Here is a 25,802-nt window from a genome sequence, read left to right on the forward strand (position 1 = left end):
TAATCCGCGCGACTCTGGGAAGGCGAATGGCTTCATCCATGAATGAAACTTAATTTTCCTCTCGCAGAACTGCATACACTTTGGATGTGATACTTACACCATCTCAGTTTCAGTTAAGGGCTACTGTCAGTGAATCTAGGTAAGTGTCTAGGGCGAAAAACGACAAGTTCTATCGGCAATGCGCCATGTTTTGTGGCTTCTTTGGACGTTGGAGCGGTGTTGTATTGTGCTAGTGGAGCGGCGCGGCGCCGATGGCTGCCTGCCTGTGTACATGCCTAGCGCTAGGATTTACCTGTTCACCACTGACTGTGTTTTGACTCAAGCGGGATCGGGAGTGCCGTATCTGCAAATATTACATCTATCTCTTGATTGCTGATGATGGTAACTTGTGCTTGTGATGCTCAGTATCCAGCGAATGATTCGAAAGCAGTAGATTAAGGTCTGGTAGTCCTTACACGTAAACTGCTGGTCCGCACTTCTAAGTTCTTGCTTTAAATCGTTGTTGTGTATATTTTGATGTGATCGGACAACTCATCTCTGTCTATTTACCAGCACTGGCTGTTGCCAGCCAGTGCATGTGCAGTGCTGCCAATGCCGTGGAACTGGAATGCAAATTGGCTGTAAATACTAAAGCAATAAACTTCAACATGTACACTTTGACTCCACAAGACCAGTCACCAACAAGTTCAATGCAGGGAATCGTTTAACAGCGATTTTATAGTTTTTAGTCAGTAGACAATGTGTTTTGAACAATATGTAGATTTACAATTTTATGTAACTGTTAGACCACTCTAACTTGTTAGACCCTATGCATAGACAGAAAGATCCGTCTGTCCGGAGGAGTCATTTTTTTGATGTAATCCCTCTCCTCCGGAGGAGGGGATCCGTGAAGCCAGACGCAGTCTCGTCTCCGTGGAACATATCCCTGACGACCAGATGCAGACTGATCTTTTGGTCAATTCTATGTATTGAAATTGCTTTACAAATGACATTTGGACAGCAGTGGGTCAGAAAAATGCACAACAAAATGCTATACAATACAGTAGATAGTACTCCGCATAATCAGGTGATATCGGACAGAGCATTTCTTAGCTGATTAAGCAATACCCTAGCCGGAGAACATGTTTCATTCATGTCACAGCCACCACACTCTAATACGTAGCCCTGTGGCTGTACACAAGGACGCCGTGCAAAGCATGGCATCTGGTCGGGCTACCACACTTATAGCTTAATATTATGCACCTATGTGCACCACATTACAGCATACATGGTATGTCACAGAGCCACGGCCTCGTTAAAAGTTTCATAATAGCCTTCGCAGAAACCCCAATTTCTCCCATGATTGTTTCAAGGAAAACAACATTTTACAAATCGACAAATCTACATATGATGTGCATACACTAGAGCCCCAGAGGCGTACGCGCATTCTTATCGGGGAGTTGCGAATTAGTTACCATATGTGATTTCGTAGGCATCCAACAATATTTATGGCAACAATTTCATTATTGATTGTTGAATTTTGGTTGAGAAGCGTCGCCTCCTTGTGTTTAGCCAATAAATGGTTGTAAATGATTAAACCCCTTAATCTTACATTGCCCCTGATCTAATCCTGATTCTTATGTTTAACTTTGCCCATTTACCCATGTTTATGAAGAAGGATTTATTCTCTGTAGAAATTGTTTTGAAAATATTAATGATAGCTGGCATGTGAAGTAGGCTATATGCTACCGATGGCACTCTTGCCATCCAGCAAGACAGCTGATATTTCTATATTTTATTAATTAAGGGTGCCACTTGGTTTTTTCTGTGACAGTTGTTACTTTCGTAATAGTACAGTGCTGCAGGTTTAACGTTTTTACCTGGGGATATGTTTATTTATGACATTAGGATTTAAATGATCTTGTGATACTTCTGTTTTTACATTTGTGCAGTTCTGTCTTAAAAATGTAGTCTCTTTGATAGTAAATAGTTAGCTCTTGTTTTTGTTCAAAAGATCTAAACACCTTTTGATGATACATACATAAAGTACTTAAAGTGTATTGTGTGTTCTTTCCAGAATCCTAGTTGGGTTTTGTTTTGTTTTATTTTGACAGCACTGTCACACAACGCTGGCAATACATATGGTGACATGCTTGCATGACAATCCAGATTGTATTCAATCATGTAGTTTATTCCTTTGTGATCATGCATGTCCTGTTTACAAAAGTTTGCACAAATCTGTACAACATACAAAGTAACACGTGAAAAAACAAAATACCCAGGTTTTGGTATCTGTGTGTGTATGTATAGCCTAAAAGCTGACTCTTCATGTAATGAGAGGGAAAGTGTTTTTCATGATTTGAATACATGCTTCATATCCTATGTTGAGAAAAAGGGATGTTTTCATTCTTACTAGAATACAGTGGATGAAGTATGGGGGGGGGGCAGCCCTCTGGTGAAGGACAGGATTCCTGCAAAGAAAATCTTTTCATTATGATAGCTGCAATTTAAACAAAAAGAAGGAAAAGGTGAACATATCAGTGATATGATTAGTCAGTTGACAACAGGCGGGTGTTGATATCACGTCGCTGTCATGTCAGTATAATCAGCTTGTATAAGAATGAGTGCAGAAGGTGTTGAACCATTTACTGCTTGAGCCACTGGGTAACTGTGGCAACAGCCATAACAGGAATGTCTCATTGTCTTGTGGTAGTTTTTGGAGTAAATTCTTCTAGGCCGGGCAAATGCACTAACTGTACACGTATGTGAACCCAGAAATACTTGGCAAACTCAACATGATGATGTTGATGTAATGATTTCTTTTATATGCCAGAATCCTGTGAGGAAAAAAAAAAAAATTGAATTTGCTCATACTTGGAGGCAAAGTATCTTTTAACTGTCTCATTTTTTTTTCTTCAAATAGACTTATTTTATTGGTTGTAGTGGTATGAAAAGAAAGTTTCCTAAGCCATGAATGTACATGTACTTGTTTGAAAGTACATACACTGTATGCTGCAAGGGTTCTCAGATCCAGACAGTTTACGGTGCGCACAATATAATTATGTGGGTATAATATTTTGTGTATTGGGAGTTGTAGGGCATTTTGGTGTGAGGTTGAATTTGCGAACAGAAACCGTAGTTATTGAGTTGGAAATATAAAGCTTTAGCCCTTTCCTCAGAAGACAAGTTTGTGATTTCCAAACTTGGAGATGATGTACAGTGCTTTTTTTTTTTTTTGTATACATGAGGCAATATTTTCATGAGTTGGTAATTTTTGCAATTGTATTGGTTGACTTGTCAATTTCGCAACAATAGAAACACTGCAAAATTTATATTGTACAAGTGTATGGGAAAAGAGGGGCTCTGTGAACTTGCTGTGAACATGCCATCATATACATGTAGATAATCAGATATCTTGATGGATCAAGGCAGTGAACATTGTATGTAGGTAGATAAAGCTTTCTGAACTGTTGTATTAATGTAGGCAAGTTCTGTTAGCCTGGAATACACTATTTAGCATACATTAATCATGTTTCCTCAGTCCTTGCCAGTAAACAACTTGTGTACACTGTTGGTAATGTGTGTGGGGAAAAGGGCTGCAAACTTGCTTTCTTGTATCAAATATCATCAACTCGACACGACTGTCGAAAATCCTACCAAAGACGCATATTTGATCCTGTGCCAGGGGATACACTGTACTAGGAAATTCTCTAATCATGTCATTCAGAGGTTATTAGCTTGTTACTGTTAGATCATTTCCCTTGTTGTAGGGGTTACTGATATACATGAACATCAGTTAGTGTTTTGTGAAAACTGAGAAGAGCTGAACTGAGGGAGAAAAACACAAACATGTAAATGCTATCCCAAGCTTTGCGCTACTGCATTTATATTTATTACATTAAACACACTGCCCTATTTACAGTTTATATTCAGCTGTACGAAACATGTAAAGGTTTTGATGTAATGTATGTGTAATGAGCTTGCTTGCCCTATTGTAAGGTTGTACTATAATCGGTGATGTCAAATGAAATGTTAGAATCTACAGGACGTAATATTTAGAAATGACTGTAATTTTTATTTCAACAGCTGTTCTATATAGTGCACAGTTATTACCTGTATTGTGTCTACTGGTAAGTGTGTGACATAATCATGACCAATTGAATCCCTTTAAACATATATCATTGAGATAATTTGTATATGATCCAAAGCTTTCTTGGACTAGACAGACAGGACTTGTTACAAGTTGGCAATCGTTTTAGATTACTGCAATTGTAAATACTGTTAAACCAGAAACATTTGTGGCATGGAACTTTCACTAATTGGCACAGGCATTCAATGCATTGTGTAGACAAGAACTTTTGCATCCATTTTACTTTTGCAGATCTTGGCTCCTTGTGAAATTTGTGAAAGTGTCACACACTTAAAGGGTGTGTACAGTTCTGGTCGAGGTGAGGATTTAGCTTTTAACGTTTTGCGAGATATTCAGAAACCACTCTATGAGATGTCAAAAAGCATGCAGTTCTAAGGGGTATCAAAAGTTTATTCGATGAAAATCGGTTTTGAAATGGCTGAGATATCCAAAAACAAGGTGAAACAAAGAGATCCTAATAAAGTTGTGGCATGTCGCCTTTTATTATTAGCACTTTTTTGGATATCTCGGCCATTTGAAAACCAATTTTCATCAAATAAACGTTGAATCTTTCTTAAAATTACATGCTCTTTCATATTTCATAAGAGGCTTTTCATTATCTCACTTACGAATGTTCAAAACATGAATCCCCACCTCTACCAGTACTGTACAGTCCCTTTAAACAGCACTTAAAATGTTCTGGTTTTATTGTAAGTGCTTTTTGAAGCTTATTCCCAGTGATCACTGGGACATGCAGCTTGTCCCAATAAACCACTTTGTTATCAAGTTTTCAAGAATTTTCATTGATTCAATTAATTGTTAAAGAGATTGATGGCAAGCAGGTTGTGTTATAAATGCAGCTGGTGGAAGGTATTTACACAATATGTTCTTTTTTGGAATGAGATCATCACAAATATTACATTGTACATGTATGTGGCCCACTACATAAGTGCATCTGTCTGTCCCTGTCTTGAATTAATTTATTTAGCACTAAACATCAAGAGATTGTTTGTTGGTCCTTACATTCAAAAAGGGCAATGTTTTTTGTACATTGGCTCACAGCATTTGTTTGCGATGACATGGTATGAGTGACGTGTACGGTAAACCCTAAGAGGCTTTGCTGCTGTCACGCATCACTTCCATTTCTTTTCAGTGTAATCAAAGAATGTTCAGAGAGCCCATACCACGATGCTGCACTCTCACTATTCTTTAAATTGGGACACAGGTCCTTAGCTGACACCCTTTGCAACTCATTTAGGAATTTGTAACACTTTTTATGTTCCATCAATTGGTTGTTGTTCTATAAACCTCACTGGATAAGAAAGATACTCAATTTTGTGTAATGTTGTAAAGTAGGTCCAAAAGGAGCAAGGTATTATATTTTTGGAACTAGGAATCCAAATTAATACTTGAGGTCAGTAAGCCCCTGTTCTTCTTTTATAAACATGTGAACTGAACTTAGCGCCAATTATAATTGAATTTTAACCCATTGAGGACGAGTCCCGAGTATACTCGGGGAAAGTGTCTATGGGAAATGCATGTTGTAGCAAAATCAAACCGTCCTGAACAGGTTAACTTCTGGGCTTATTTTATTTTACAAAGAAAATAAAAATCAAACGCTGTAAGCAAGAATTTGTAGGCGTTACAACTTTGCCATAATCTTGAGGGGGTTAGGGCAGCAAGCCTCCATAACAGTGATTAAAGGGTGTGTACAGTTCTGGTCGAGGTGAGGATTTAGCTTTCAACGTTTTGCGAGATATTCAGAAACCACTCTCTGAGATGTCAAAGAGCATGCAGTTCTAAGGGGTATCAAAAGTTTATTCAATGAAAATCGGTTTTGAAATGGCTGAGATATCCAAAAACAAGGTGAAACAAAGAGATCCTAATAAAGTTGTGGCATGTCGCCTTTTATTATTAGCACTTTTTGGGATATCTCAGCCATTTGAAAACCAATTTTCATCAAATAAACGTTGAATCCTTCTTAAAATTACATGCTTTTTCATATTTCATAAGAGGCTTTTCACTATCTCACTTAGGAATGTTCAAAAATGAACCCCCACCTCAACCAGTACTGTACAGTCCCTTTAAGGATATTTATCGTTTTCCTGGAACTCCTAACTGTAAATGTCTGATTTAGGAATTGGATGTCATTGTGAAGTGTGAAGAGAAGCCGTGACTGCTGTAAGAGAACGACAAACTGATAATTCAATCAGTTTAATTTCACCCTCACTGGTGGCAAGCCTCTGTGACAGGTCTGCTTTCCAGTTGATGATTGTTGAAGGGGTGCCAGGAAGGTTGGAGGAGGAGGAAACATACGTTTGCCAACAAACACAAGATCCGACCTGTCAAATTACACTCCTCTGGAGTCCGGGTTAGAATTCTGAGTCTCTCTAGTGTCAGAAGGCAATAGAGGGGTTCTCCATCAGAGCGCATCAGAGGAATGAAATCTTTCAAATTAGTCAAGATGATGGTGAACTGATGCATGTAGACAAGGAAAATACAAGTGTATGGCTGAACCAGCTGCTTTCCTTTCTTAGAATGTGTGGTGCAATGCAGTATGATGCATTTAAAGGGGAAGGCTAGTAACTGATCAGTGGGAATCAGTGGAAATGTTGGGAGATGATTGTTCCAATCCTTATGGGATTCATCCAAGAGTACATTATATATCTATTGTTGTGTGAAAATGATTTGCTTCAGAATGGTCTCATATTCGAGTAATGTGCAGTTTAATGCTTCCAGGTTAGCGTCCCTGGTCAGTGACGGAGCATTAATCTGCACATTACTTGAATATGAGACCGTTCTGAAGCAAATCATTTTCATACAACAATAGATATACAATGAACTCTTGAATGAATCCCATAAGGAGTGGAACAATCATCTCCCAGCATTTCCACTGATTCCCACTGATCAGTTACTAGCCTTCCCCTTTAAGAGACTGTCTTCAGTGCAAAAGACAACATTCATACTTTTGCATTTGCACTGTGGCAGGAGTATCCAGCATGTGCCATTAGATATGTTACATGTAAGTCTTTCTGAGACCTTAATTTTATCTTGTTGGGAATCATTGATGGAGTGCATGTGGTATAAATGTCAATAACAAGATCTGATTTATGCAATATTCTATTCACAAATATACAAGGGTTTAAGTGGCAGCATGGTTACATGGTTTAGACCACTTAGCTCCTGTGCCCTAACTACTCGTACCAGTAAAGCGCTACTCTGAAAAACATTTTGGATTGTGTGTGTTCATTTTGTTCACTGTTGGCAATGAAGTGGCTGTTATGCTTGTTCACAGTCTTTACAACAGTACCACATTTGAAAGGTCATATGTATAGTAGTGTTGAATTCAGTGGAATTCTCACTGGTCTGTTGCCTTATTTTTGTGGGTAGATGTGAAACAGCTCTCTCCTTGGGCTGATTCTCATTAGACTAACATCATTTCTATTTTTTTTTCTCCCTCTCTTTTGTGTGCATGCGTCACCAACGTCACAGATCCTGGACTGCACCGATATCCAGGAAAAAGGTCACTCCATCCACTGACCGCTTGCAAATAAATCGCGCATTTTGGAATTCACACATTTCTACCCTTGTCCTGCACATTTCCCCGGTGGGGTAAAAACCCAGGAGCTGCGAGCTCTGAGACAAAGATGACGATGGCAAGTCTCTTCTCCTTCACGAGCCCAGTGGTGAAGCGGCTGCTGGGCTGGAAGCAGGGCGACGAGGAAGAGAAATGGGCGGAGAAGGCCGTGGACTCGCTGGTGAAGAAGCTGAAGAAAAAGAAGGGGGCCATGGAGGAGCTGGAACGGGCCCTCTCGTGCCCCGGCGAGCTGAGCAAGTGCGTGACGATACCCCGCTCGCTGGACGGCCGCCTGCAGGTGTCGCACAGGAAGGGGCTGCCCCACGTCATATACTGCAGGGTCTGGCGCTGGCCGGACCTGCAGAGCCACCATGAACTCAAGGCACTGGACTGTTGTGAATATGCATTTGGGAAGAAGCAAAAAGAGGTCTGCATCAATCCCTATCACTACAAGAGAGTTGAGAGTCCTGGTGAGTTAAACAGCTGTTATTGATCTACTCCACTGTTACTTTCATGCTTCACATTCTTTGAATATAATCATATTTCACATTCAGTATTATATTCATGGTCAAAATTGCAAAAATGTGTACCTTTGGCTTGAAAGAGTATGTCAAGAAGACCCTAGTACAGTATGAAATTTCAAATACACAAAGAGACACAGGGTATTTTCATGGTGTCAGTAAATGGACCTGGAGGGCAGTTGAGGAGAAAAAGTTTCCTTCATAACGTTGATGTATTCTACACGGCATTTTCTGTAGAAAATGCCGTGTAGAATACACCAAAGAGAAGCAGTAAAAGGGCTTTATTGTAATCATTTTCTCTTTACGGTAATGTTGATCACTCAGAATGACCAGTATACTTAAATTGATATGCTCAACACAGGCAAGTTCAGTGTAAGCTTAACTTTTATAGTAAAAAAAAAAAAAAAAAATCACAATAGTGTACTACAAACAAAGAATATTCATGTTATGGTGCTGGCAGTGTGTACATTTCATTTCTCATTCATTGACAAATTCTTTTTGTCTCAAAAAAAATCTTTGCTGTTTCACAGTTACATTCATGTAAAATGCTTCAGGGAGATCACTACTTTTTATGCCCTTTAGATGACAGCACCTGTCTATTGATTTGTGCTCTAATAAGACCAAGTAAAAGCAATTTCCGTACAGTTAAGCAGAGGACCATTGTAAAGCTGTTCTGCACATACAAGTAGGCGTGAGTCATGCATCATTTCTATTTGTTGCATTTCAATTCCCAATCGAACGCAAAATGCCTCGCGACACCTTTCTCCTGTTGTTGTCTAACCTTGATGATTAATGGTCGAGCAATGAATAACTGGGAATGAAGGCTGCCAATACACCGGAGATGCCATTGAATAAAAGCGCTTCCTGTGAGCTCAACAATAGGGGAATTATTGGAGTAGACTGATCATCCGTAAGATGTTTCAAGACTGGGCGAAGAGGAATCAATATTATAAGTGAAGTCAGTGAATATTCCAAGAAAGAAACCTTCAATTGAACAACCCGCCCACACATACATAGGTAACACACCAGAGAGTCCCTACATCCAGTAGAATGAAGCATGTCAACTGCTGGCATTGGAAATTTAAGACTTGAGAGTGGTATTTGTGTGCATGTGTTTTTGTGTGTGTGTGTTAGCATGGGTCAGCTGTATTTTTAGCACTGTGTCTATCGCACTGTCTTAATGTTTGTGTGCTAGGAGAAAAAGAACATACTTTTTGTGTGAGTGTGTGTGTGTTTGGGTTTGTGTGTTCACTCCAGTGCACAAAGACTCTGAAAGAAAGCCTAGGATTAGCGGAAGTAACTGAAAATAAACTTAGAAATGTAGTCATACTGGGAGGGGGGGGGGGGTCACATATGAGACAGAAACAGAGAGAGAAAGAGAAAGAAGATACATGTAGCCATTGAAATCTTTATGTCCATTAAATACTAAAGCCTGAAATATACATTTCTCATATAAGATTAATGATTTTGTACATGAGTCCCTTTTTTTGACACTTAGAAAACGTCTAGAGGCTCTTTAAGTGCAATATGTTGTACTGAAATATATGCCCATCATTTCATACAAAATGCTGACTAGTGCAAGCCTCTTGGCTATGCTGAAAAGCCCATTCTACAAGATAACTGGATCATTTCTTGAAATGATAACGAAAGTATCACAGGTGCAAGTGTAGATAGAGATTTGAAAGTGAAAATATTACATGTTCATTGCTACTCGTGTCTACGCATACAAACAATATCCTGTATGCCAGGGTACAGCATACCGAGTTGAAACCATGCAATTCTCAGATATAACTTCATTTTTTGACTGGCAGATAGCATCCGTGGACAGGTGTGCACGGCGTGGTTGCCTCTGGCTGTCCAATCCCTGCCTATCCTCCCGGCCTGTGTGAAAACCAATCCTGCCATCCCAGTATGACTCATGCAGTCTCGCACTAACCCCTCTCTCCTCTTGCTTACTTTTACCCCATCCTCTCTATCTCTTACTCTCTTTCTCTCTCCCTCTCTCTCCATCTCTGTCTGTTTCTCTCTCGCTCTCTCGCTGTCTCTCCCGTCTGCCCTCCCTCATCGCATCACTCGTTTGCGTTCACTTGCCTCTCTCTACAGGATGTGTTTTCAGTTGGGTCTGTCATTATGCCCATCGTGTTAACAACATAACACCTCCGTGTATGCTAATTCCTGGCACTTGCAGATCACACTGCAGTATAATTATATGAAGTAGCTACTTACGATGGGTTTCTTCACTGCAGACTAAGCCAGCGGAAGTCTATGTAAAATAAAAATTGTATAATTCAAGATGACATATATCTTTACATGATATCGTCAGCTAAGAACCAGAGGGACGCCTTTGCATTCTAATATTTGAGCTCAAATACAAACAAAACAATCAATTTTTCATAAAATTAAAAGTTTATTTGATCAAAAGTGGGTAGATTTATAAACATTGTTCCAAATATAGGATGAAATAGCATCTTTGTGTTTTTAATTTTCACAATTTAACTTAAAATGAAAATGATTAAAAATTGACATCATAATGCAGAGGAGACTGAGCTCTACTTTACAGCATGATACTGCACCAATAACTCAATACCCCTCAAAATTGTGATAAAGCCCTTCTGGTTCTCAGACGGCGATGTTCTTCCCACTTGAGGTACCGGTATGCGTTTTGTTACTTTAACACGTGTTGTCAGAGGTAACGTATTGAGCAATACACAGTGTACATCAGATATTTTGAATTTGAAAATTGAAGGTAAACCAAAACTCCAAAGGAAATTCTGTTATTTGTATTATGGGTACTTTTAGAGGAATGATTTAAACAGTCGTGCAGTCAGAAGTACTACAAACTATCCTTCATTGATATCTCAATCTTTGTAAACACAAAACATCACTCTTGTGTTACTTACATGACACCAGACACACCTCTCAACCAGTCTAAATGATACTTGTAATATCAAGATTAACCAAATTTCTGTGTAGTTGCTGAAATCATGTAATACACGTGTTAATTGATGCATGAAGATAGAATGCGTAGTGGTTTCTGCTAATGTCTGTGCTGTTCTCTCATTCCCTTTGCCTTGCTCTTCACTCAGACTTCATATTTAATCATCTCCAAGCTGGTCATGTCTTTGCCCCCCCCCCCTTCCCCACCCCCAACACCGCCCCCACCCCAAACCTATCCCCCCCCCCCCCCCAACCATCCTCTATCCCCCAGCGACGCACATTCTTTGTCGTGCCATGTGCCACGCTGACAGCTCATCATCACCCTGAGGCTGCCATAAGCTGGATCAGGCAATGCAGCATGGAAAGGTTTTATTGAATTAGGACACCCCCTGTTCTCACTCTCTCTTTCCATTTCTCCCCTTCTGTTTTGGGGGGTTCATTGGTTTTCTCTCCCCATCTCTTTTTTTTTTTCTCTCTCTCTCCTTTCTCTGTCTCTCAGCTCCACATTATGAATGTTGGCCCGCAGACAAAATGCCTTGATTTCCACTGTGTTGCCAGTCTGTAATGGGGTATCAAGAAAGTATTGGGGGTGGGCGCTATGCCAGCATATCTGACCCCAAGAGTGACAGTAGAGTGATGATATGCAGTATTGGGGGGGGGGGGGGATTTGATTGTTTAGCAAGGGTTCATTTGCAAGACCTATATAAGGGGATCATATTCATATTACATTTGGAATTATTATCATATTTCCCCTGATGTACACTGAATTTGATATTCGGCAGTCATATAACCGAGTGCTTGCCACCACTTCTTTTAATCACGTAATTATGGTGTAGTCTTCAGTTAGGTTTAGCATGTAAACCGTTGAATGTTCTGCACAGGTATACACTGTTATGTATGGCCAAAAATGCCAAATATTCCAATGGATGGAAAAAAAAATATATGTATATTTTTCCATGGTACTCTGAAGTTGTGTAACTGATCGGCTGCTACATACATGCACCAATATAATTTCACCATAGTGTTCCATGAAGTGAAGCAAAGATGATGGTACATGCACAGTCATAACTGTAATGCTGTAGTCATCAGAGCCAGTTTGCACACAAATGGGATAAGATTTCAGCCCGGCTTTGCATTGCTCATGACACTGCAGAGGTTGGCACACATCTGTACTTCTAAGGGTCCAAAATATGCTTAGCCATGCACGTGCAGATATTGGGTTTGGCGCATGCATAAAGATTTGAATACATGTGAGGACATTTGTCTAAAAGGTGATTATCTTGTGTGCTGGTGCTGTAGGTAGTGTACTAGCTCTTTCTGTGTAGCAGTGAGAGACAGCATGCAGGCCTTAGATATGCTAGGCAATGTTTGTGGTATTTTATGTGGGTTATTGTATGAGAGTCCCCCTCAAAAAAAAGAAAGAAAATGAATGGATTAAAAAAAAGAGAGAGAATGAGGAAACACAATCTACAATGTTCTGCAATAGTTCAATTGTGGTTGATTATTCCATTGTGCTTCTATGTAGTTTATCTTGCCTGTCGTATGGTCTTGTCTGGTCAGTGATTACATGTGATTTCTCAGAAATGATTAACAACAGCACTTAAGTCAAAGCCTAAAATGATTGTGTATTGATATGGGAGAAGGCCATGAGATACCTTGTGGCTTCATGTTTAGTCATACAACACTCAACAGAGAAATTAAGTATGTTGAATTGATCAGCCATGGCTTCAATGCTTACGAAACAAATTGTGTCAAACTGTGTTTTGCTTTTTGCAGTGGCTCAAGCTGCCTGTACCAGTAGTCACTTTATGTGGCTGTTAAAATCATGCTGCCATATTACTTAAACTGTTATTCATTTCACTGAAGTAATGCTTGGTGGTCAAATACCTTTTTGAATAGACTGCTTTTTTTTTTTTTTTTTGAGAAAAAAAGCAAACTTTTTTGTGCCATTTCATTCAGTTCCTTTTCTGCACAATGTAGCAAGTATATATGTATGATTCTCTGAAAAGTGTCCCAGTTCAAATTGAAGTCCTTTTTCATGCCATTTTGTTTACAGTAGTACATGAGGAAGGGGTGCAAAAGTTTGAGGTTCTTTTGTTTGTGTACATGTGCATTTGTAGATATCTTGATGTGTATAGAATTACAAATGTGCAAGTATCTTGTTTTCATGGGTACCCTGTTCAAGTGTACACTGCTTCCACTGCTGGCTAGCAGTGAGTAAATAAGGGAGGTCATGGCTGATACATTCATTCACCTTTTCACTACTCAAGGCTGGACTTGATTGCCCACATTATGTGGGCATTTGCAGTAGGGGCCAGTACACAGTATTGCCTGACCCCTGTGATATTGTTTAACAAATCAAACAAACCCTTGTGTATGTGTGTGTGTCTGTCTGTGTGTGTTAGGGGCAGTGAGGTAGGCTGTTCAGGAAATCTGTAAATTGCATTAACTGGAACAAGACAAAAGGCTAGATATTCCTAAATTCAGTTGACACCACCTCCTTGTAAGCCCCAACAGAATTCTACAAACTGTGTGATGAGAGAGGGAAAAGGATTAGACCCTTCATAAAACAAGGGAAAAGCATGCGTGTAATGCTTGCGCACTTGTGCATGTACAATTGATTTGTGCACACACTGTGTATGTGATTTCAAAAGGGACGAAGGGTGGATGATTGGGTGAAAACTGCAGTAATGCCATCTTTCCACACTGGACAGATTGAAGAACGCTGAAAACAAAAGAGTCTTTTGTGGCGTTCGGTGTTTGATGTCAACAAAGTGACAAGCAATTGGAGTCATTGCTGACAAAGTTTCAGCACTGCACAACATGCTGATCAAAAGGTGCATTCACATCTGAATTACTGTACAAACTGTAGTATTAGGCCTAAATATCATGGTAACTTTTTGGCACCATTCTCTTTGGCAAAATTTCATGGTAATACATACTGCCGTAATTCCCTTGGTACCATTCTCATTCACAAAATGCCATGGTATTTCGTCCTCATGTGAATGTATCTGAAGTTTACAAGTGAGGGAACACTGTTAGCACATGCACTCTTGTGTGTCATTTTTTTGTTTATCAATGTGTTTCACATTCTATGCAATCTTGTCTGTAAAACAAGCTCAAATTTTAGAATAAGAAGTGCTGGCCTTTAACCTCTTGTTTGTTTCTTTCAAAGCTGTTTATTTGCCTTTGGTGCACTTTTTCTGAATTGTGACTGTACTTGTCATCATCCAGGAAAATTACATTATCCCGAAAATTTTGCAATGCACTATGTGCCACATGACTTATCCTGGAAATTACGCCAAACATTCTTTCAGTCATTAAAGGACAAGTTCACCTTCATTAACATAAGGATTGAGAGAATGCAGCAATATTAGTAGAACACATCAGTGAAAGTTTGAGGAAAATTGGACAATCAGTGGAAAAGTTATGAATTTTTAAAATTTTTGTGTTGGAACTGCTGGATGAGGAGACTACTAAGGCTTGTGATGTCACATGAGTACAACAGTATAAAGAAAATGTAAAGAAAATTTAACATATTTTCACTTTTTTCACATTTAATACAAAAGAGCACTTGACTAGTCTCTTTCTAAAGGCAATGGGAATAATATTACCCACAGCATACAGTATGTCAGTAATGAGTCAAGGGAATGTGTACTTTTTTCAAAAGATAGAACTTTGTGAAATTCTCTTTATATTTTCTTTATATTGTTGTACGCATGTAACATCATACACTGCAGTAGTCTTCTCATCCAGCGGTGACTGCACAAAAACTTCAAAAATTCATAACTTTTGAACGGATTGTCTGATTTTCCTCAAACTTTCAATGATGTGTTCTACTAATATTGCTACATTCTCTCAATCCTTATGTTAATGAAGGTGAACTTGTCCTTTAACTTTATAGTGATGTCCCTATACCCAACATAGTACAAGTGACTGTTGGTTGGCCAGTGACATTTTGAAGATATATACCAAAAAGAGAAAATAGTGTATGAACGGCTTTATAGTGTTTTTCTAGGTGTGAGGAGACTAGTCTGTGTCAACAAGCATGGTCACTGTGTAGCCTTCGTCACAGGCCCCCTTGCTGCTGTAGTGATTGCAAGATGAGCAAGCAGAGGGTCATCTATGAGAGGAGAGCCAAGACCCAGCTAGACCCAGCTAGAGCCAGCTAGAGGGCCTTTAATGATCCTTGTAATATTTGAATATGCGCCTTTGAATTCGAAAGGGAAGTTTGCTACCAGTGTTAGATGCTCAAATATCACAGCCAATCAGCTGTTTGAAGAAACTCAAATGGACACATTTCACACTGACAGCCAATGTGCAAATTGAACAAAAAATGTTATTGGGCAAGTGAATTACCTTTGTAAGCTGCATTACTTAGAAACTGAGTTATTCAGTGTTAGTAGTGCAGGGGTTAAACTGCAGATTGCAGATCTTAAAAGTCCTATGTACTGTGTATTTACAGGCTCAGCTTCCAGCTCCTAGTTCTTAGTTTACGATTGTCAGTGCCAACTTGAGCATTCAGGGCCTTTGAAAAAGGCTAGGTCTCTATGATGACCTGAGCTGAACCAAGTTGTGGAAGCTTGGTCACCACCATTTGGGAAAACAGGGATAATAGTATGTGTGTGTGTGAGAGAGTGTGCGTGTGTGTTTGTCTACATGTATGTTCATGCAGGTTCAAGTTTGTGAGTATACTGTACGTGTACACGTGGGGGTGGGTTTGCGGATTGTGTGTGTGTGTGTGTGTGTTTGAGGTGTGCTTACTTATGGCTGAGTTTTTGCCAACCTCTGAATATATTTTGACCTAGTTGGGGTAAAAATTTATGAATGATAAGAAAATATTGCCTTGACCCACAATAGTCTGCAGGTGAGTGCCGTTTAGTATTTTTGATAGTGTACTACCTAGCCTACTACAATGTATGTTTACGTGTTGTTGGATTATCACTTGGAAGCCAGGTCAGGGAGCTGTATACAAGAAATATTATGAGTTGAATCCTAAATTGAATAAAATGTGGACATCCTTGATGTGACAAGTGACATATCATGAGTAATGTGCCTGTGAAATTCATGAAACATGTGTGAGTTTTTCATCTCAAATGACATTTCTTTTTGACTCATGTTCTGATACCCCGTGCCTCTGAGGCCCATCACATGGCATTGTAATGAAATACACGATAGATATTGACAGTATTACTGTATTTCCAGAAATAACATTTCCTGCATCCTTTCTCGTCACAGAACAAACAAAGTAATGATAGATTTGATGAATTATAGTGCATACTTTCGACTTCAATGGTTACAGTAAACTTCAGACCAGAGTCTATTAGTTCATGGTTATTTTAGTATTGCATTATATGCAAGTTTGTGTGGGCGTGTGAGTGTTTATTGGCAAAACACTTGACTCTTCACCTTCTTCAAACGAGAGTTTATATGACAAGTATCGTATTAAGCTCTCATTGAAGTTTCGAGTTTGTACATTTTTGGAACATCGTCTATTAATTTAGAAACCAAGTAGGTGGTATCTATCACAACATCAGTGTGACCTTCTTTTGTGGCAGAGAACTAAAGACAGGGAGGCATATTTTAGGAAGTTCCTGAATCGCAAATAAACATTGTGCATGTATTAATATCCACGGCGCAAAATTCACACTAATCTCCAAATTATCGGCAGGTTCCCGTGGCAGAGCTAGGCATAATGCGATTTGTGCAAGCCAGGTATCTCCGGTTGCATCCCTCGTGAAAGTATTGTGGTGAACCCGGGTTTGTGCGGTTGGTTTGCGTCACCTGGTCGTGAATCACCGGGCCAGGGGGTTGTGCAAGGCGTTTATGACACAACAAGGGATGTTTCCTCCCGTTGCTAATTGGGGGGCAATGTAACACAATCAAGCCAATCCTGCAACATAATCCCCCTATCCCTCTCTCCGTTTGTGGGCTCTTAATGACCCGTGATTATTGGGCGTTGTGAGTCGTTGATGGAGGTTGTTTCCATTTGTTAGAAAGTGATGGAAAGAGGGGCCTTCATCATTCAGCAGCATTATCTTGGGCAAATGATGAGTTTCTCATGCCACTTTAACCAGATTTACAGGCTTGCCTCATACGCAGTTATTCTTGTGTGCTAATGAGTTATAAAAGCTATGGAGATAATGTTCTTAAAACAGTGTTACCTGTGAGAACTGTATATTGTTGGTTAGCTCTGCAAATTATGTGTGCCATAACAGATTTCTGAATAGATGAGCAAAACAGAATTTGTCTCACAGACATGTAAGAAGCATACATGCATACTTCAAATTCTTAGTTATAACTCATGTCACTGTAACTAAATTTCATATGAATGTCTTTGTGCATGTGCTTGATGTGGTTGTCGCATCTTGTGTAAGTGAAGGATTTCAAGCCGTCTAGGCGTCATTCAGTAACAATTTATTGATAATTAAGAGATACCTGAGATATAATTGTACACATAGCACAAGGTGTGATGCCTACAGTGCAGTAGTATTATTACTGACTGGAATAGTTTCTACCACCATCAGTGTACATTGTAGTCGGGTCACTGGTGATTTTTGCTTTTCTCTCTCAGTTCTTCCACCGGTCCTCGTGCCGCGCCACAGCGAGTCGATACCTTCACACAGTCTGCTGCCCTACCGGAGCCTCCCCGAGCCGGCCTACCCGCACAACGCCACGTATCCGCAGAGCTTTCAGCAGCAAAATTCGCCCCCTCCTCCGCCAACTCACCCGGGTTCGCCCCACAGCTCCAACCAGCCCCAGGCATCGCCAGCCAGCTCAAATCCTAACAGTCCCTATGGTTTGCCAGGTAGGTACCATGTGCCTGGATGATCCAGGGGGGTGGGGCAAAGGGGATACAAGGGGTGGGGCAAAGGGAATACAAGGGGTGGAGGACTGGGTGTGTCTAAGGAGTGTGTTGTCAATGTTGATCCAGTTCTTTATTCCCGTAGTGCTCAAAATGTGTCTGTTATAAAATTATAGTAGGACAGGCTGCCAAGGAGCATGACTAAATCTCTTGTGCTAACAACAACAACGACAACAAATTTCAATGATGTAGTTCTGCTCGTCCTAACGATGAGCTGTCTCGAATTTTGTGTTCATGAGCGGTACGGTACACCGACTGCATCCAATGAGCGTTTGAACTGCGATAACTTTACCCTTGTTGAGAAAGCACAAAAACACCAACAAAGTGATGAGTCCAGCAGTTCAGAAGCTGTCAGTCGCATGAATCACAAACATGATGTCCTTATGTAGGCCACTGTTTGCATTGTCATGAAAACATTGTCCTTGAAAAGTTAAGGCATTAACCCTCTAGCACCTATATTGGATTCTCACAATGTCAACTTCTGTTTGCTGAAAAGAAAAAAAGTGCAATTTTCACACTATTTGGAAGGGTATGGACAAATTGAGCGTGCATTTATGGAGATGACCTGAAGAGAAGGGTGGATGCAGGGTTAGTATGGTTCAAGCTGAGAACCGTATTTGCCACATACTGTATAAGCTGTTATTTTCATGAGGGTTTAATTTTCGCAAATTCTGCCAATCACTGTTGATCTGCGAATTCATCAACCATACGAGAAAATGTTGCCATGCACAAGGGCAATAGTGCACTTAGGATAGCCTCTGCGTCAATTCGCAAAAACAACATCTCTCTAAAATGTCTGTGACTTTATTCACAAAAATATCTGGATGCATAAGTAACAGCTTATACAATTGATTGATATTTGGAAGAATGCTAAAGGGTTAATCAGTATGTGTACAAAAGCTGTGCATCCTATATGTGCAATAGAATGGGACTTGCAAAGTTGACAAGAGTCCAGCATCATTGTCTAGTTGGGAACAATACTTTTGTGCAAGGAAAAATCCACAACAAACAAATACCTTTGTTCTAAAGAAATCCACTTCTTAGAAAACCAAGAAATTGTTATGAGGTGTTTATGAGTTGGCTTCTTGTGCTAGTTCTGTCACCTTGGACTTGTTTGCTCAAATCCCATCCACCCCCCCCCCCCCCACACACACACACACACGCACACACAATCCAGCCAGGAGATTGGATTATATATAGCTTACTACCACATAATAGATGTTATGCATTTTTCAAATAAGCACCATGATAGCTCATATTACAATTTAATCTTTTGAAGTGTGGGGGAGGGAAGAATGGATATAAGCCATGTTACAATGCTTCTTCTAACACACAAGATAGTTGGCTGAATGCAAGGCAGGCAACATTCATGCAGGCATCTATTTATCAGATCACATTGTGTAAGGCAGTGTTGAATTTGTTTATTAAAATAACCAGGAATCTGCACATGCATGGGTTTTATTCCATACATGCATACATACTGTATACATACATACATACATACGTAGACCCAGTCATGCCACATCCTTTGTGGTGTATAAAGACTTCCAAGGACGATGCAATAAAAGTAGAGTGGTTGTGGTTCAGCTTTTCTATGTATAAAAAAAAAACATACCGGCATTGTTTCAGAGGGGACAGACCAGACTGTGTTTACAGTGGGTGTCTAGTCTGTGAACCTTCCCCTACTTGACTAGATAATCATTGACTGCAAAACATTATTGCGGTAATGCCAATTAGATTCCAGCGCGGGTCGCCGTTGTAACCAACTCATTCATTGCTTCAATAAAGATGCAGGGTGGCACTCCTGCTTCCCATTAATTAGCTAACACTCCTGGTTTATGTGGGCGATGACCTGCGTCAGGGACTGCGGGGGAATGGCTCACTCAAACCACTTCTTGGACCTGGATAGTGATAGTGTGACACATCAATTGGCTAAGTCATTCAAAGCAGTTCAGTGGGAAAACTCTTGGCTTTGATATGAACGTAATTTCCTTTATCAGGCATCAACTGTAAATATATGTGCATTAGTCTCTCTCGACGTACAACATGTTCAGTCAAGTTCTGCCCACAGTCATTGGTGCAGTTGATATGATGGAGAATGGAAGGATTCATCTGTGAATTGTAGTGACATAACAGAGTACTAAAGTGATGATGTCACAGTCATTTGTTCGAGTATGGCTAGCAACCGTTGTGTTCACAAATATTCAGGCTATTGGAGGTTGTTTGGAGCCAGTATCAATGGCATTGAGTGGCTATGATGTCACACCTTAGTATTGTACATATATATATAATAATTGTATGACTATTAGTGTTTTCTTTTGAAGGGTAGCATGAAGTGAGGACTTTGTTTTTGCTATTTGATAGGTACACCACTCGTAAACATATTTCACAACTCTTTACATCGCAGTAATTCTTACTGACTCCACAAAGGGACAATCTTTTGCCAGGTTGACGATAACGCCCTGCTGCTGCATGACTGTCTCGTATAATGCCATTCTTAAAAGTAGAAATTAAAGTATTGCTTGAACGAAATCAGCCCCAATTTTTTGATCACGCCAAGTGCCTCTCATGTCACTCTTTTACTTTATGTAGGCGGTGATTGATCCACATAATCTCAGTTTGAGTCTTCTGTTTACTTTGCATTTCACTTTTCTGGGCCAGGGTTCAGCTCAGCGGAAGAAGTTATTGTGGTTTACCCTTTGCTTTGTTGTTGATTTTGACTTGTGTTGAGGGGATGATATGATGATGAAGATTTGCCGTGGACAGCATCTCGGGGCATTCGTGCGGGGCTCTGCCTTGTCTGATAAACCAGATGTAGTTAGTCAGGACCCTTGTTAATTATCACCACATCCAATTACCAAGGCAAGTAAATCCCACCAAGGTTGCGCGGATCTCGTTAAACAAGTGAGTGAGACCAAGGCGTCTCTGCTGCGCCCTCTGACGAGGCTCTGGGTGGATAATGAGCCGAATACTTAGTAGGCTGTGCAACCAACATAAACCCAGGTACCAGGCACGAACTGGAGTGACGATACAAATCCGTAACCAAAATAACATTGCGCTAAGTAGGCCTTCAAAGTAATGGCTGAGTCTGCATCACGAGTGACGCTGTGCAAATCGCCATCGTAATTGCACCCCCCCCCCTCCACCTTTACCATCAATGTCTTTAAATATAATTAGCATTTCTATTCTCAAAATGGTCTTCCATCCTCTGTAATTATGACTGCTTTGCAAACCCTAAAAATTGAGTGTCCTGTGCTGTTATAATGTAACACAATTCATTACTCCTCTACAAGTTACCATATTGAAATGATTTTGGTCTTTGACACCTGGGAGAAATGCATTGTCATCATCTCAAAAAAAGAAGCTGATAACATGATTATACAATTAAACCTCAGCACTTGCATTAAATACATTGTAAGACAATTGTTTCCTGTTTACAAATGCTAAGTTATATTGGGGGAATAATAGAGAGAGATTAAATCAAACAAGACAAACTTAATGCATGAGGGGAGAGGGGACAGTTTCTAGAGAATGGTCAAAACCTTGTTTTTGGAGGTCAGAGTTCACATCAATCAACATGTGGAAAAACCTAGTAATATTGGCTTGCACATCAACAAATATATTCTGATTGGATTGCCCAGAATTTACTATATATTGTATACTTATTTGTTATTAGTGTGTTAGATTGCTGTTTTATATACTTTGCCACTCCATTGTGTTTGTTTTGTGAAAAGCTTTAAGATATTGAAAACGCTACAAGCCAGTATTTCTAAGAATTCATGGCCTCTTTGGAATGTGCCTATTGATTTTTGTTGCATTCCAACATCATTGGCAGCCTGTTCATGTTCCATTGGATTTCAGAGAGATGTACTGATTACCTAGGTTACTGCAACATGACTTGTGCACTGATGCCCCTCCCCCTTTCTCTCTTCCTTCCAGCTGACACGCCTCCCCCAGCGTATATGCCACCCGAAGATGGCGGCCCTAACCAGAATGACAACAGCTCCACGCCAATGGACACCAATCCACCCTCACTAGTGCAACCAAACCAGCTCATGGGTAATCTAATGTTCTTGTACTTGATTGTGGGGTTCCGTGTATTTGTTTGTTTATTTTATGTGTTTGTTTCTGTTCTCAGTTTACTTTTGAGAATGTCGTTCTTTGTGTTGATTCCTTGGCTTTGAAAGGTCTCCCACTAAGTCTCTTCCAGGAACTGGTGCAGAGATTTTTTTTTTTTCCTGGAAGGGGGGGGGGGGGGGATGGTCTATCCTCCTGTAATGTGATGTTTTACCATAAACTGAAGTGTCTTGATAGACATCGTTGTGAAGCTTATTGTGAAAATATGTGACTACGTGATGGTGGATTGTCCTTAAAGGCATAATTTACCATTTGCAGATGAAAGCATTAGTGCTTTAAAATAGTTCTAAAATGTGAGTTAGGGATAGAAACAACCACTGTCAAAATTTGAATCCGTATAATCGATGTTAAGTGTTGTTAAATACACAAAATGTGAACAATAGTTATAATAAGAATGTTTCCAGACTAAACTGTATACAGTTATGGTTTATTGAGAAAAACCCTGATATCTCCTTATATTTTAGGTTTTATTGCAAATATTTTATATGGTAGGATGTTTTATGATACAACAGACCTACACAATTGCATCAAATGTGATATCTTGAACATTTTTGAAATCACTGCTCCCAAAGGTAAACTGGACCTTTAAGGAGGGTACATGGGGTTACACTTCAAATATCACATCAAACTAAATGGAAGCATGATGCAAATATAATCCACTTTTATAGTTCTTTGTTTCCCCATTTTGAATGGCATCTTGAGATCTTGGGGAAGCATGGAGCCAAAGGTTAAGGTCACATTTGGAAATTATTTACTGCATGTGCAAAAGTTTATGACAAATGTCATCAGTGTTTTGTTGTAGGGCAATTTTTGTTTTTCTATTCTTCTTTTTGAAAAGAAACCAATGTGATGGTTTTTACGTAGCATTGTGCCTTGATAATAATTCCCGGTGAAAACTGCAAAAGTCTAATCGTGAAATTGCACTGTTATAGCCATTCCGTTTTTCCAGGTGCTTTTTTTTCTGCTTTGAAAGCAGTTGTGAATGTAATGATATATATAAAGGTGCAAGTTCGATTTGATTGGTCAACACCTGAGGTTTGATTGAGCAATTCCGTTCAAGCCTGGAACTCTGAACTGGCATGAAATACTAGGATCTGAAAATCTAAAATCTGATTGTATTACTGCCAATTGTTAAGTCTTGGGTAGTGTAATTTCCCCCAGCATAATATGTAGTATTGCTCAGCTTAACACAAGTTACAGCTCCATGACAGGTTTCTTAGACATGTTTTCCCCACAGATGTTTGAGGAAGATCATGTTACCAGATTGTGTAGCAACTGTGAAGTCTTGGTTTTGAGCTGTCCCAAGCAACGTTTCTTTCCATTATTTAACATTCAATCAAGCCCCGTAGTCATCAAATGTGCACATCGGTGTGAAATGGGACCCCGAGAAAGGGTAAAAGGGCATTCACTTCTGTGCGATCTGGAACAGCACATGTCGAATCAGGCCAGAGTTCCCAGCGATTCTCGGGGAATGTAATTTTTCTCTTCCCGTCTCCATTCCCCGTCCCATCTCACTTTCTATTCCGTGGAGTATCCCGTGGCACAGAATAGCTCCTGGTGAAGGCACGAACAGTGTGCTCCCAGTTGCTTACCCCCTGGCAACAGTGATGGCGATGAATAGACATGTAGTCCGACACCTCCAAGATAAATGCTTCCACATGCTGCAACAGGAACAAATTATCACCTTGGCTGCATGCGAAGGGAAGGGGTGCGCTCACGTGCCGCGAACATTGCAGAGGACTCGGAAGATGGATAAAAAAGGGCACGCGAGTCCATGAATGTGCTTCCGTCTTTCGCCGTTTTAACGCCTGAACAGAATATTCCAGCTGCTGAATGCGTGGGCTCAAAGTGTTAGTAATGCTTTACGGGTATGCATTACCGGTAAAAATGTGCTATCTTATTGATTGGTGCTACAGAGATTGAGAAATGAAAGCTGTATGCTTGCCAAAAAAAAAAAAGAAAATAAAATGAGATATTTCCTAGTTGTTTGAACCAAAGCAATGCATGAAAAGCAAGTGATTTGCATACAGAATAAGAGCAAAAAGGTAGCTTACAAATATGGGAATCTTTGATCTAAAACAAAGTTGTTCATATTTTTCTTTTCTTAAGCATGACCTATTCTTTCTGTTGTCAATAATCTTAATTATTGTCCATTCTGTATGTTGTGGACACACTGTTACTTCAGTCAGTGTGTTTCATGGTTTGTTTTTTAGTAAACAGTCTGTATGTTCAGCTTCCTTCTAGGTCTAAACAATAAAACAACATATTAAAGCATTAATTGCACAACAGTGCATTAGTAAACATTAAAAGGAAGCAAAGGGCTTTCGTAAAAGGCATCCTCGCCATAGAACAGGAAATAAGCAATTACAGTATGTTGATGGTTGTAATCTGTGCAGCACAGAATCCAGGGCAGAGATTTGTAATGTGACAGATGGAGTCATCGTGCCACACATTTTATATTTGATAGTTGCCAGTGTTGTGGTTAAGGAGACTTGGATTTCTAAATCAGCACTCAAATATACAAATGATGCACAGGATAGAGTGCATTAGTTTAGGCGTAGCTAAATACCTGAGAGTGAGCTGCGTCTCCACTAACGCCACGAAATAATCCTGTGCATCATTTGTTTTATAAAATGGGTCGAAAACTAACAGCATTTTCACGTACCTTTGTGGGTCAATAGTCCAGTCAGCTACATGTAGCACTCGCTCGAGAGAGTCGAGTCAAGCACGTCGCACTCGGAAATCCCGCACATGTACTGTACGTATAAAAGTACTGTATACGTACGCCACATAATATACTATGCATACAAGAAAGGCCGGCCGGCATACGCAGCCCGAACTAGAAGTTGTTTACAGGTATTGACAACGCGTATAGTAGCGCGCGACGCACTTGTAACAACTGATTGAGTGCGCACTGGTACTGCAGTGCAATGGTACTAAAGTAATCAAAGCCCATGTGACTCATTTCAGCGCTTCCTATTGGCTACGTTCTTGAACCCATTTATAAAGTATATTATCAGGGCAGCTGAAGTTTGTGAAATTTGAAAAAAAAAAAATGATTGTATACCAGCTTAACGAAGGATGTCGCCATCTTAACCTGTTGAGGACGAGTCCCGAGTATACTCGGGCAGGTGTATATGGGAAATGCTTGTTATATAGCAAAATCAGCCTGTCCTCAATGGGTTAATGGTGGTTGTGAATAGTGCTTAGATGGCTGGGGGGGGGGGGCATTTATTGTAGCTCTGTAAACTGGCTAAGGAAGCAAGGCAGGGATGGTGGTGCATAGACAGAGAAAAGCTACCTTCACATGTGTGTGGAACGTCCTAGTTACTGCAAAGCATGCCTCATCGACTGAATGACTTGCAAATCTTTGGGAAAGCGGCGTAGTTATTGGTAGTAGGGCTTTCTCATTAGATCTCTGGAACCGAGCTGAACAGAAGGACTTCATGTGAAAAGAATAAGAAAGAAAGGGAGGGAGGGGGAAAAAAGTTGTTGATATGACCTTGAATTATAAGGCGAGCAGAAGTTTGTCTTAGAGCCTGTCGCTCATTACTGTGGATCCCTTAATTAACAAGCGACAGGCGCGTAAACATCACTGCTGCCGAGAGTGGTGGCATCTGTGTTTTGTGTCTCTCCGTGCCTGGACAAGCGAAGCGC

General features: G+C 40.1%; 1 protein-coding gene across 1 annotated transcript in view; it reads left to right on the plus strand.

The window, feature by feature from the left end:
* LOC140235263 (mothers against decapentaplegic homolog 9-like) overlaps positions 1 to 25,802 on the plus strand; it is a 45,680-nt gene continuing 19,878 nt past the window's right edge. The window contains exons 1-4 of the mRNA XM_072315296.1: positions 1 to 139; positions 7,601 to 8,155; positions 17,718 to 17,951; positions 21,948 to 22,067. Of these exons, the coding sequence (XP_072171397.1) occupies positions 7,756 to 8,155; positions 17,718 to 17,951; positions 21,948 to 22,067 (754 nt within the window). The 5' untranslated portion in view covers positions 1 to 139; positions 7,601 to 7,755. The remainder of the gene's footprint in view (positions 140 to 7,600; positions 8,156 to 17,717; positions 17,952 to 21,947; positions 22,068 to 25,802) is intronic.

The sequence above is a fragment of the Diadema setosum genome, chromosome 11, assembly GCF_964275005.1.
Source record: "Diadema setosum chromosome 11, eeDiaSeto1, whole genome shotgun sequence".
Taxonomy (NCBI): domain Eukaryota; kingdom Metazoa; phylum Echinodermata; class Echinoidea; order Diadematoida; family Diadematidae; genus Diadema; species Diadema setosum.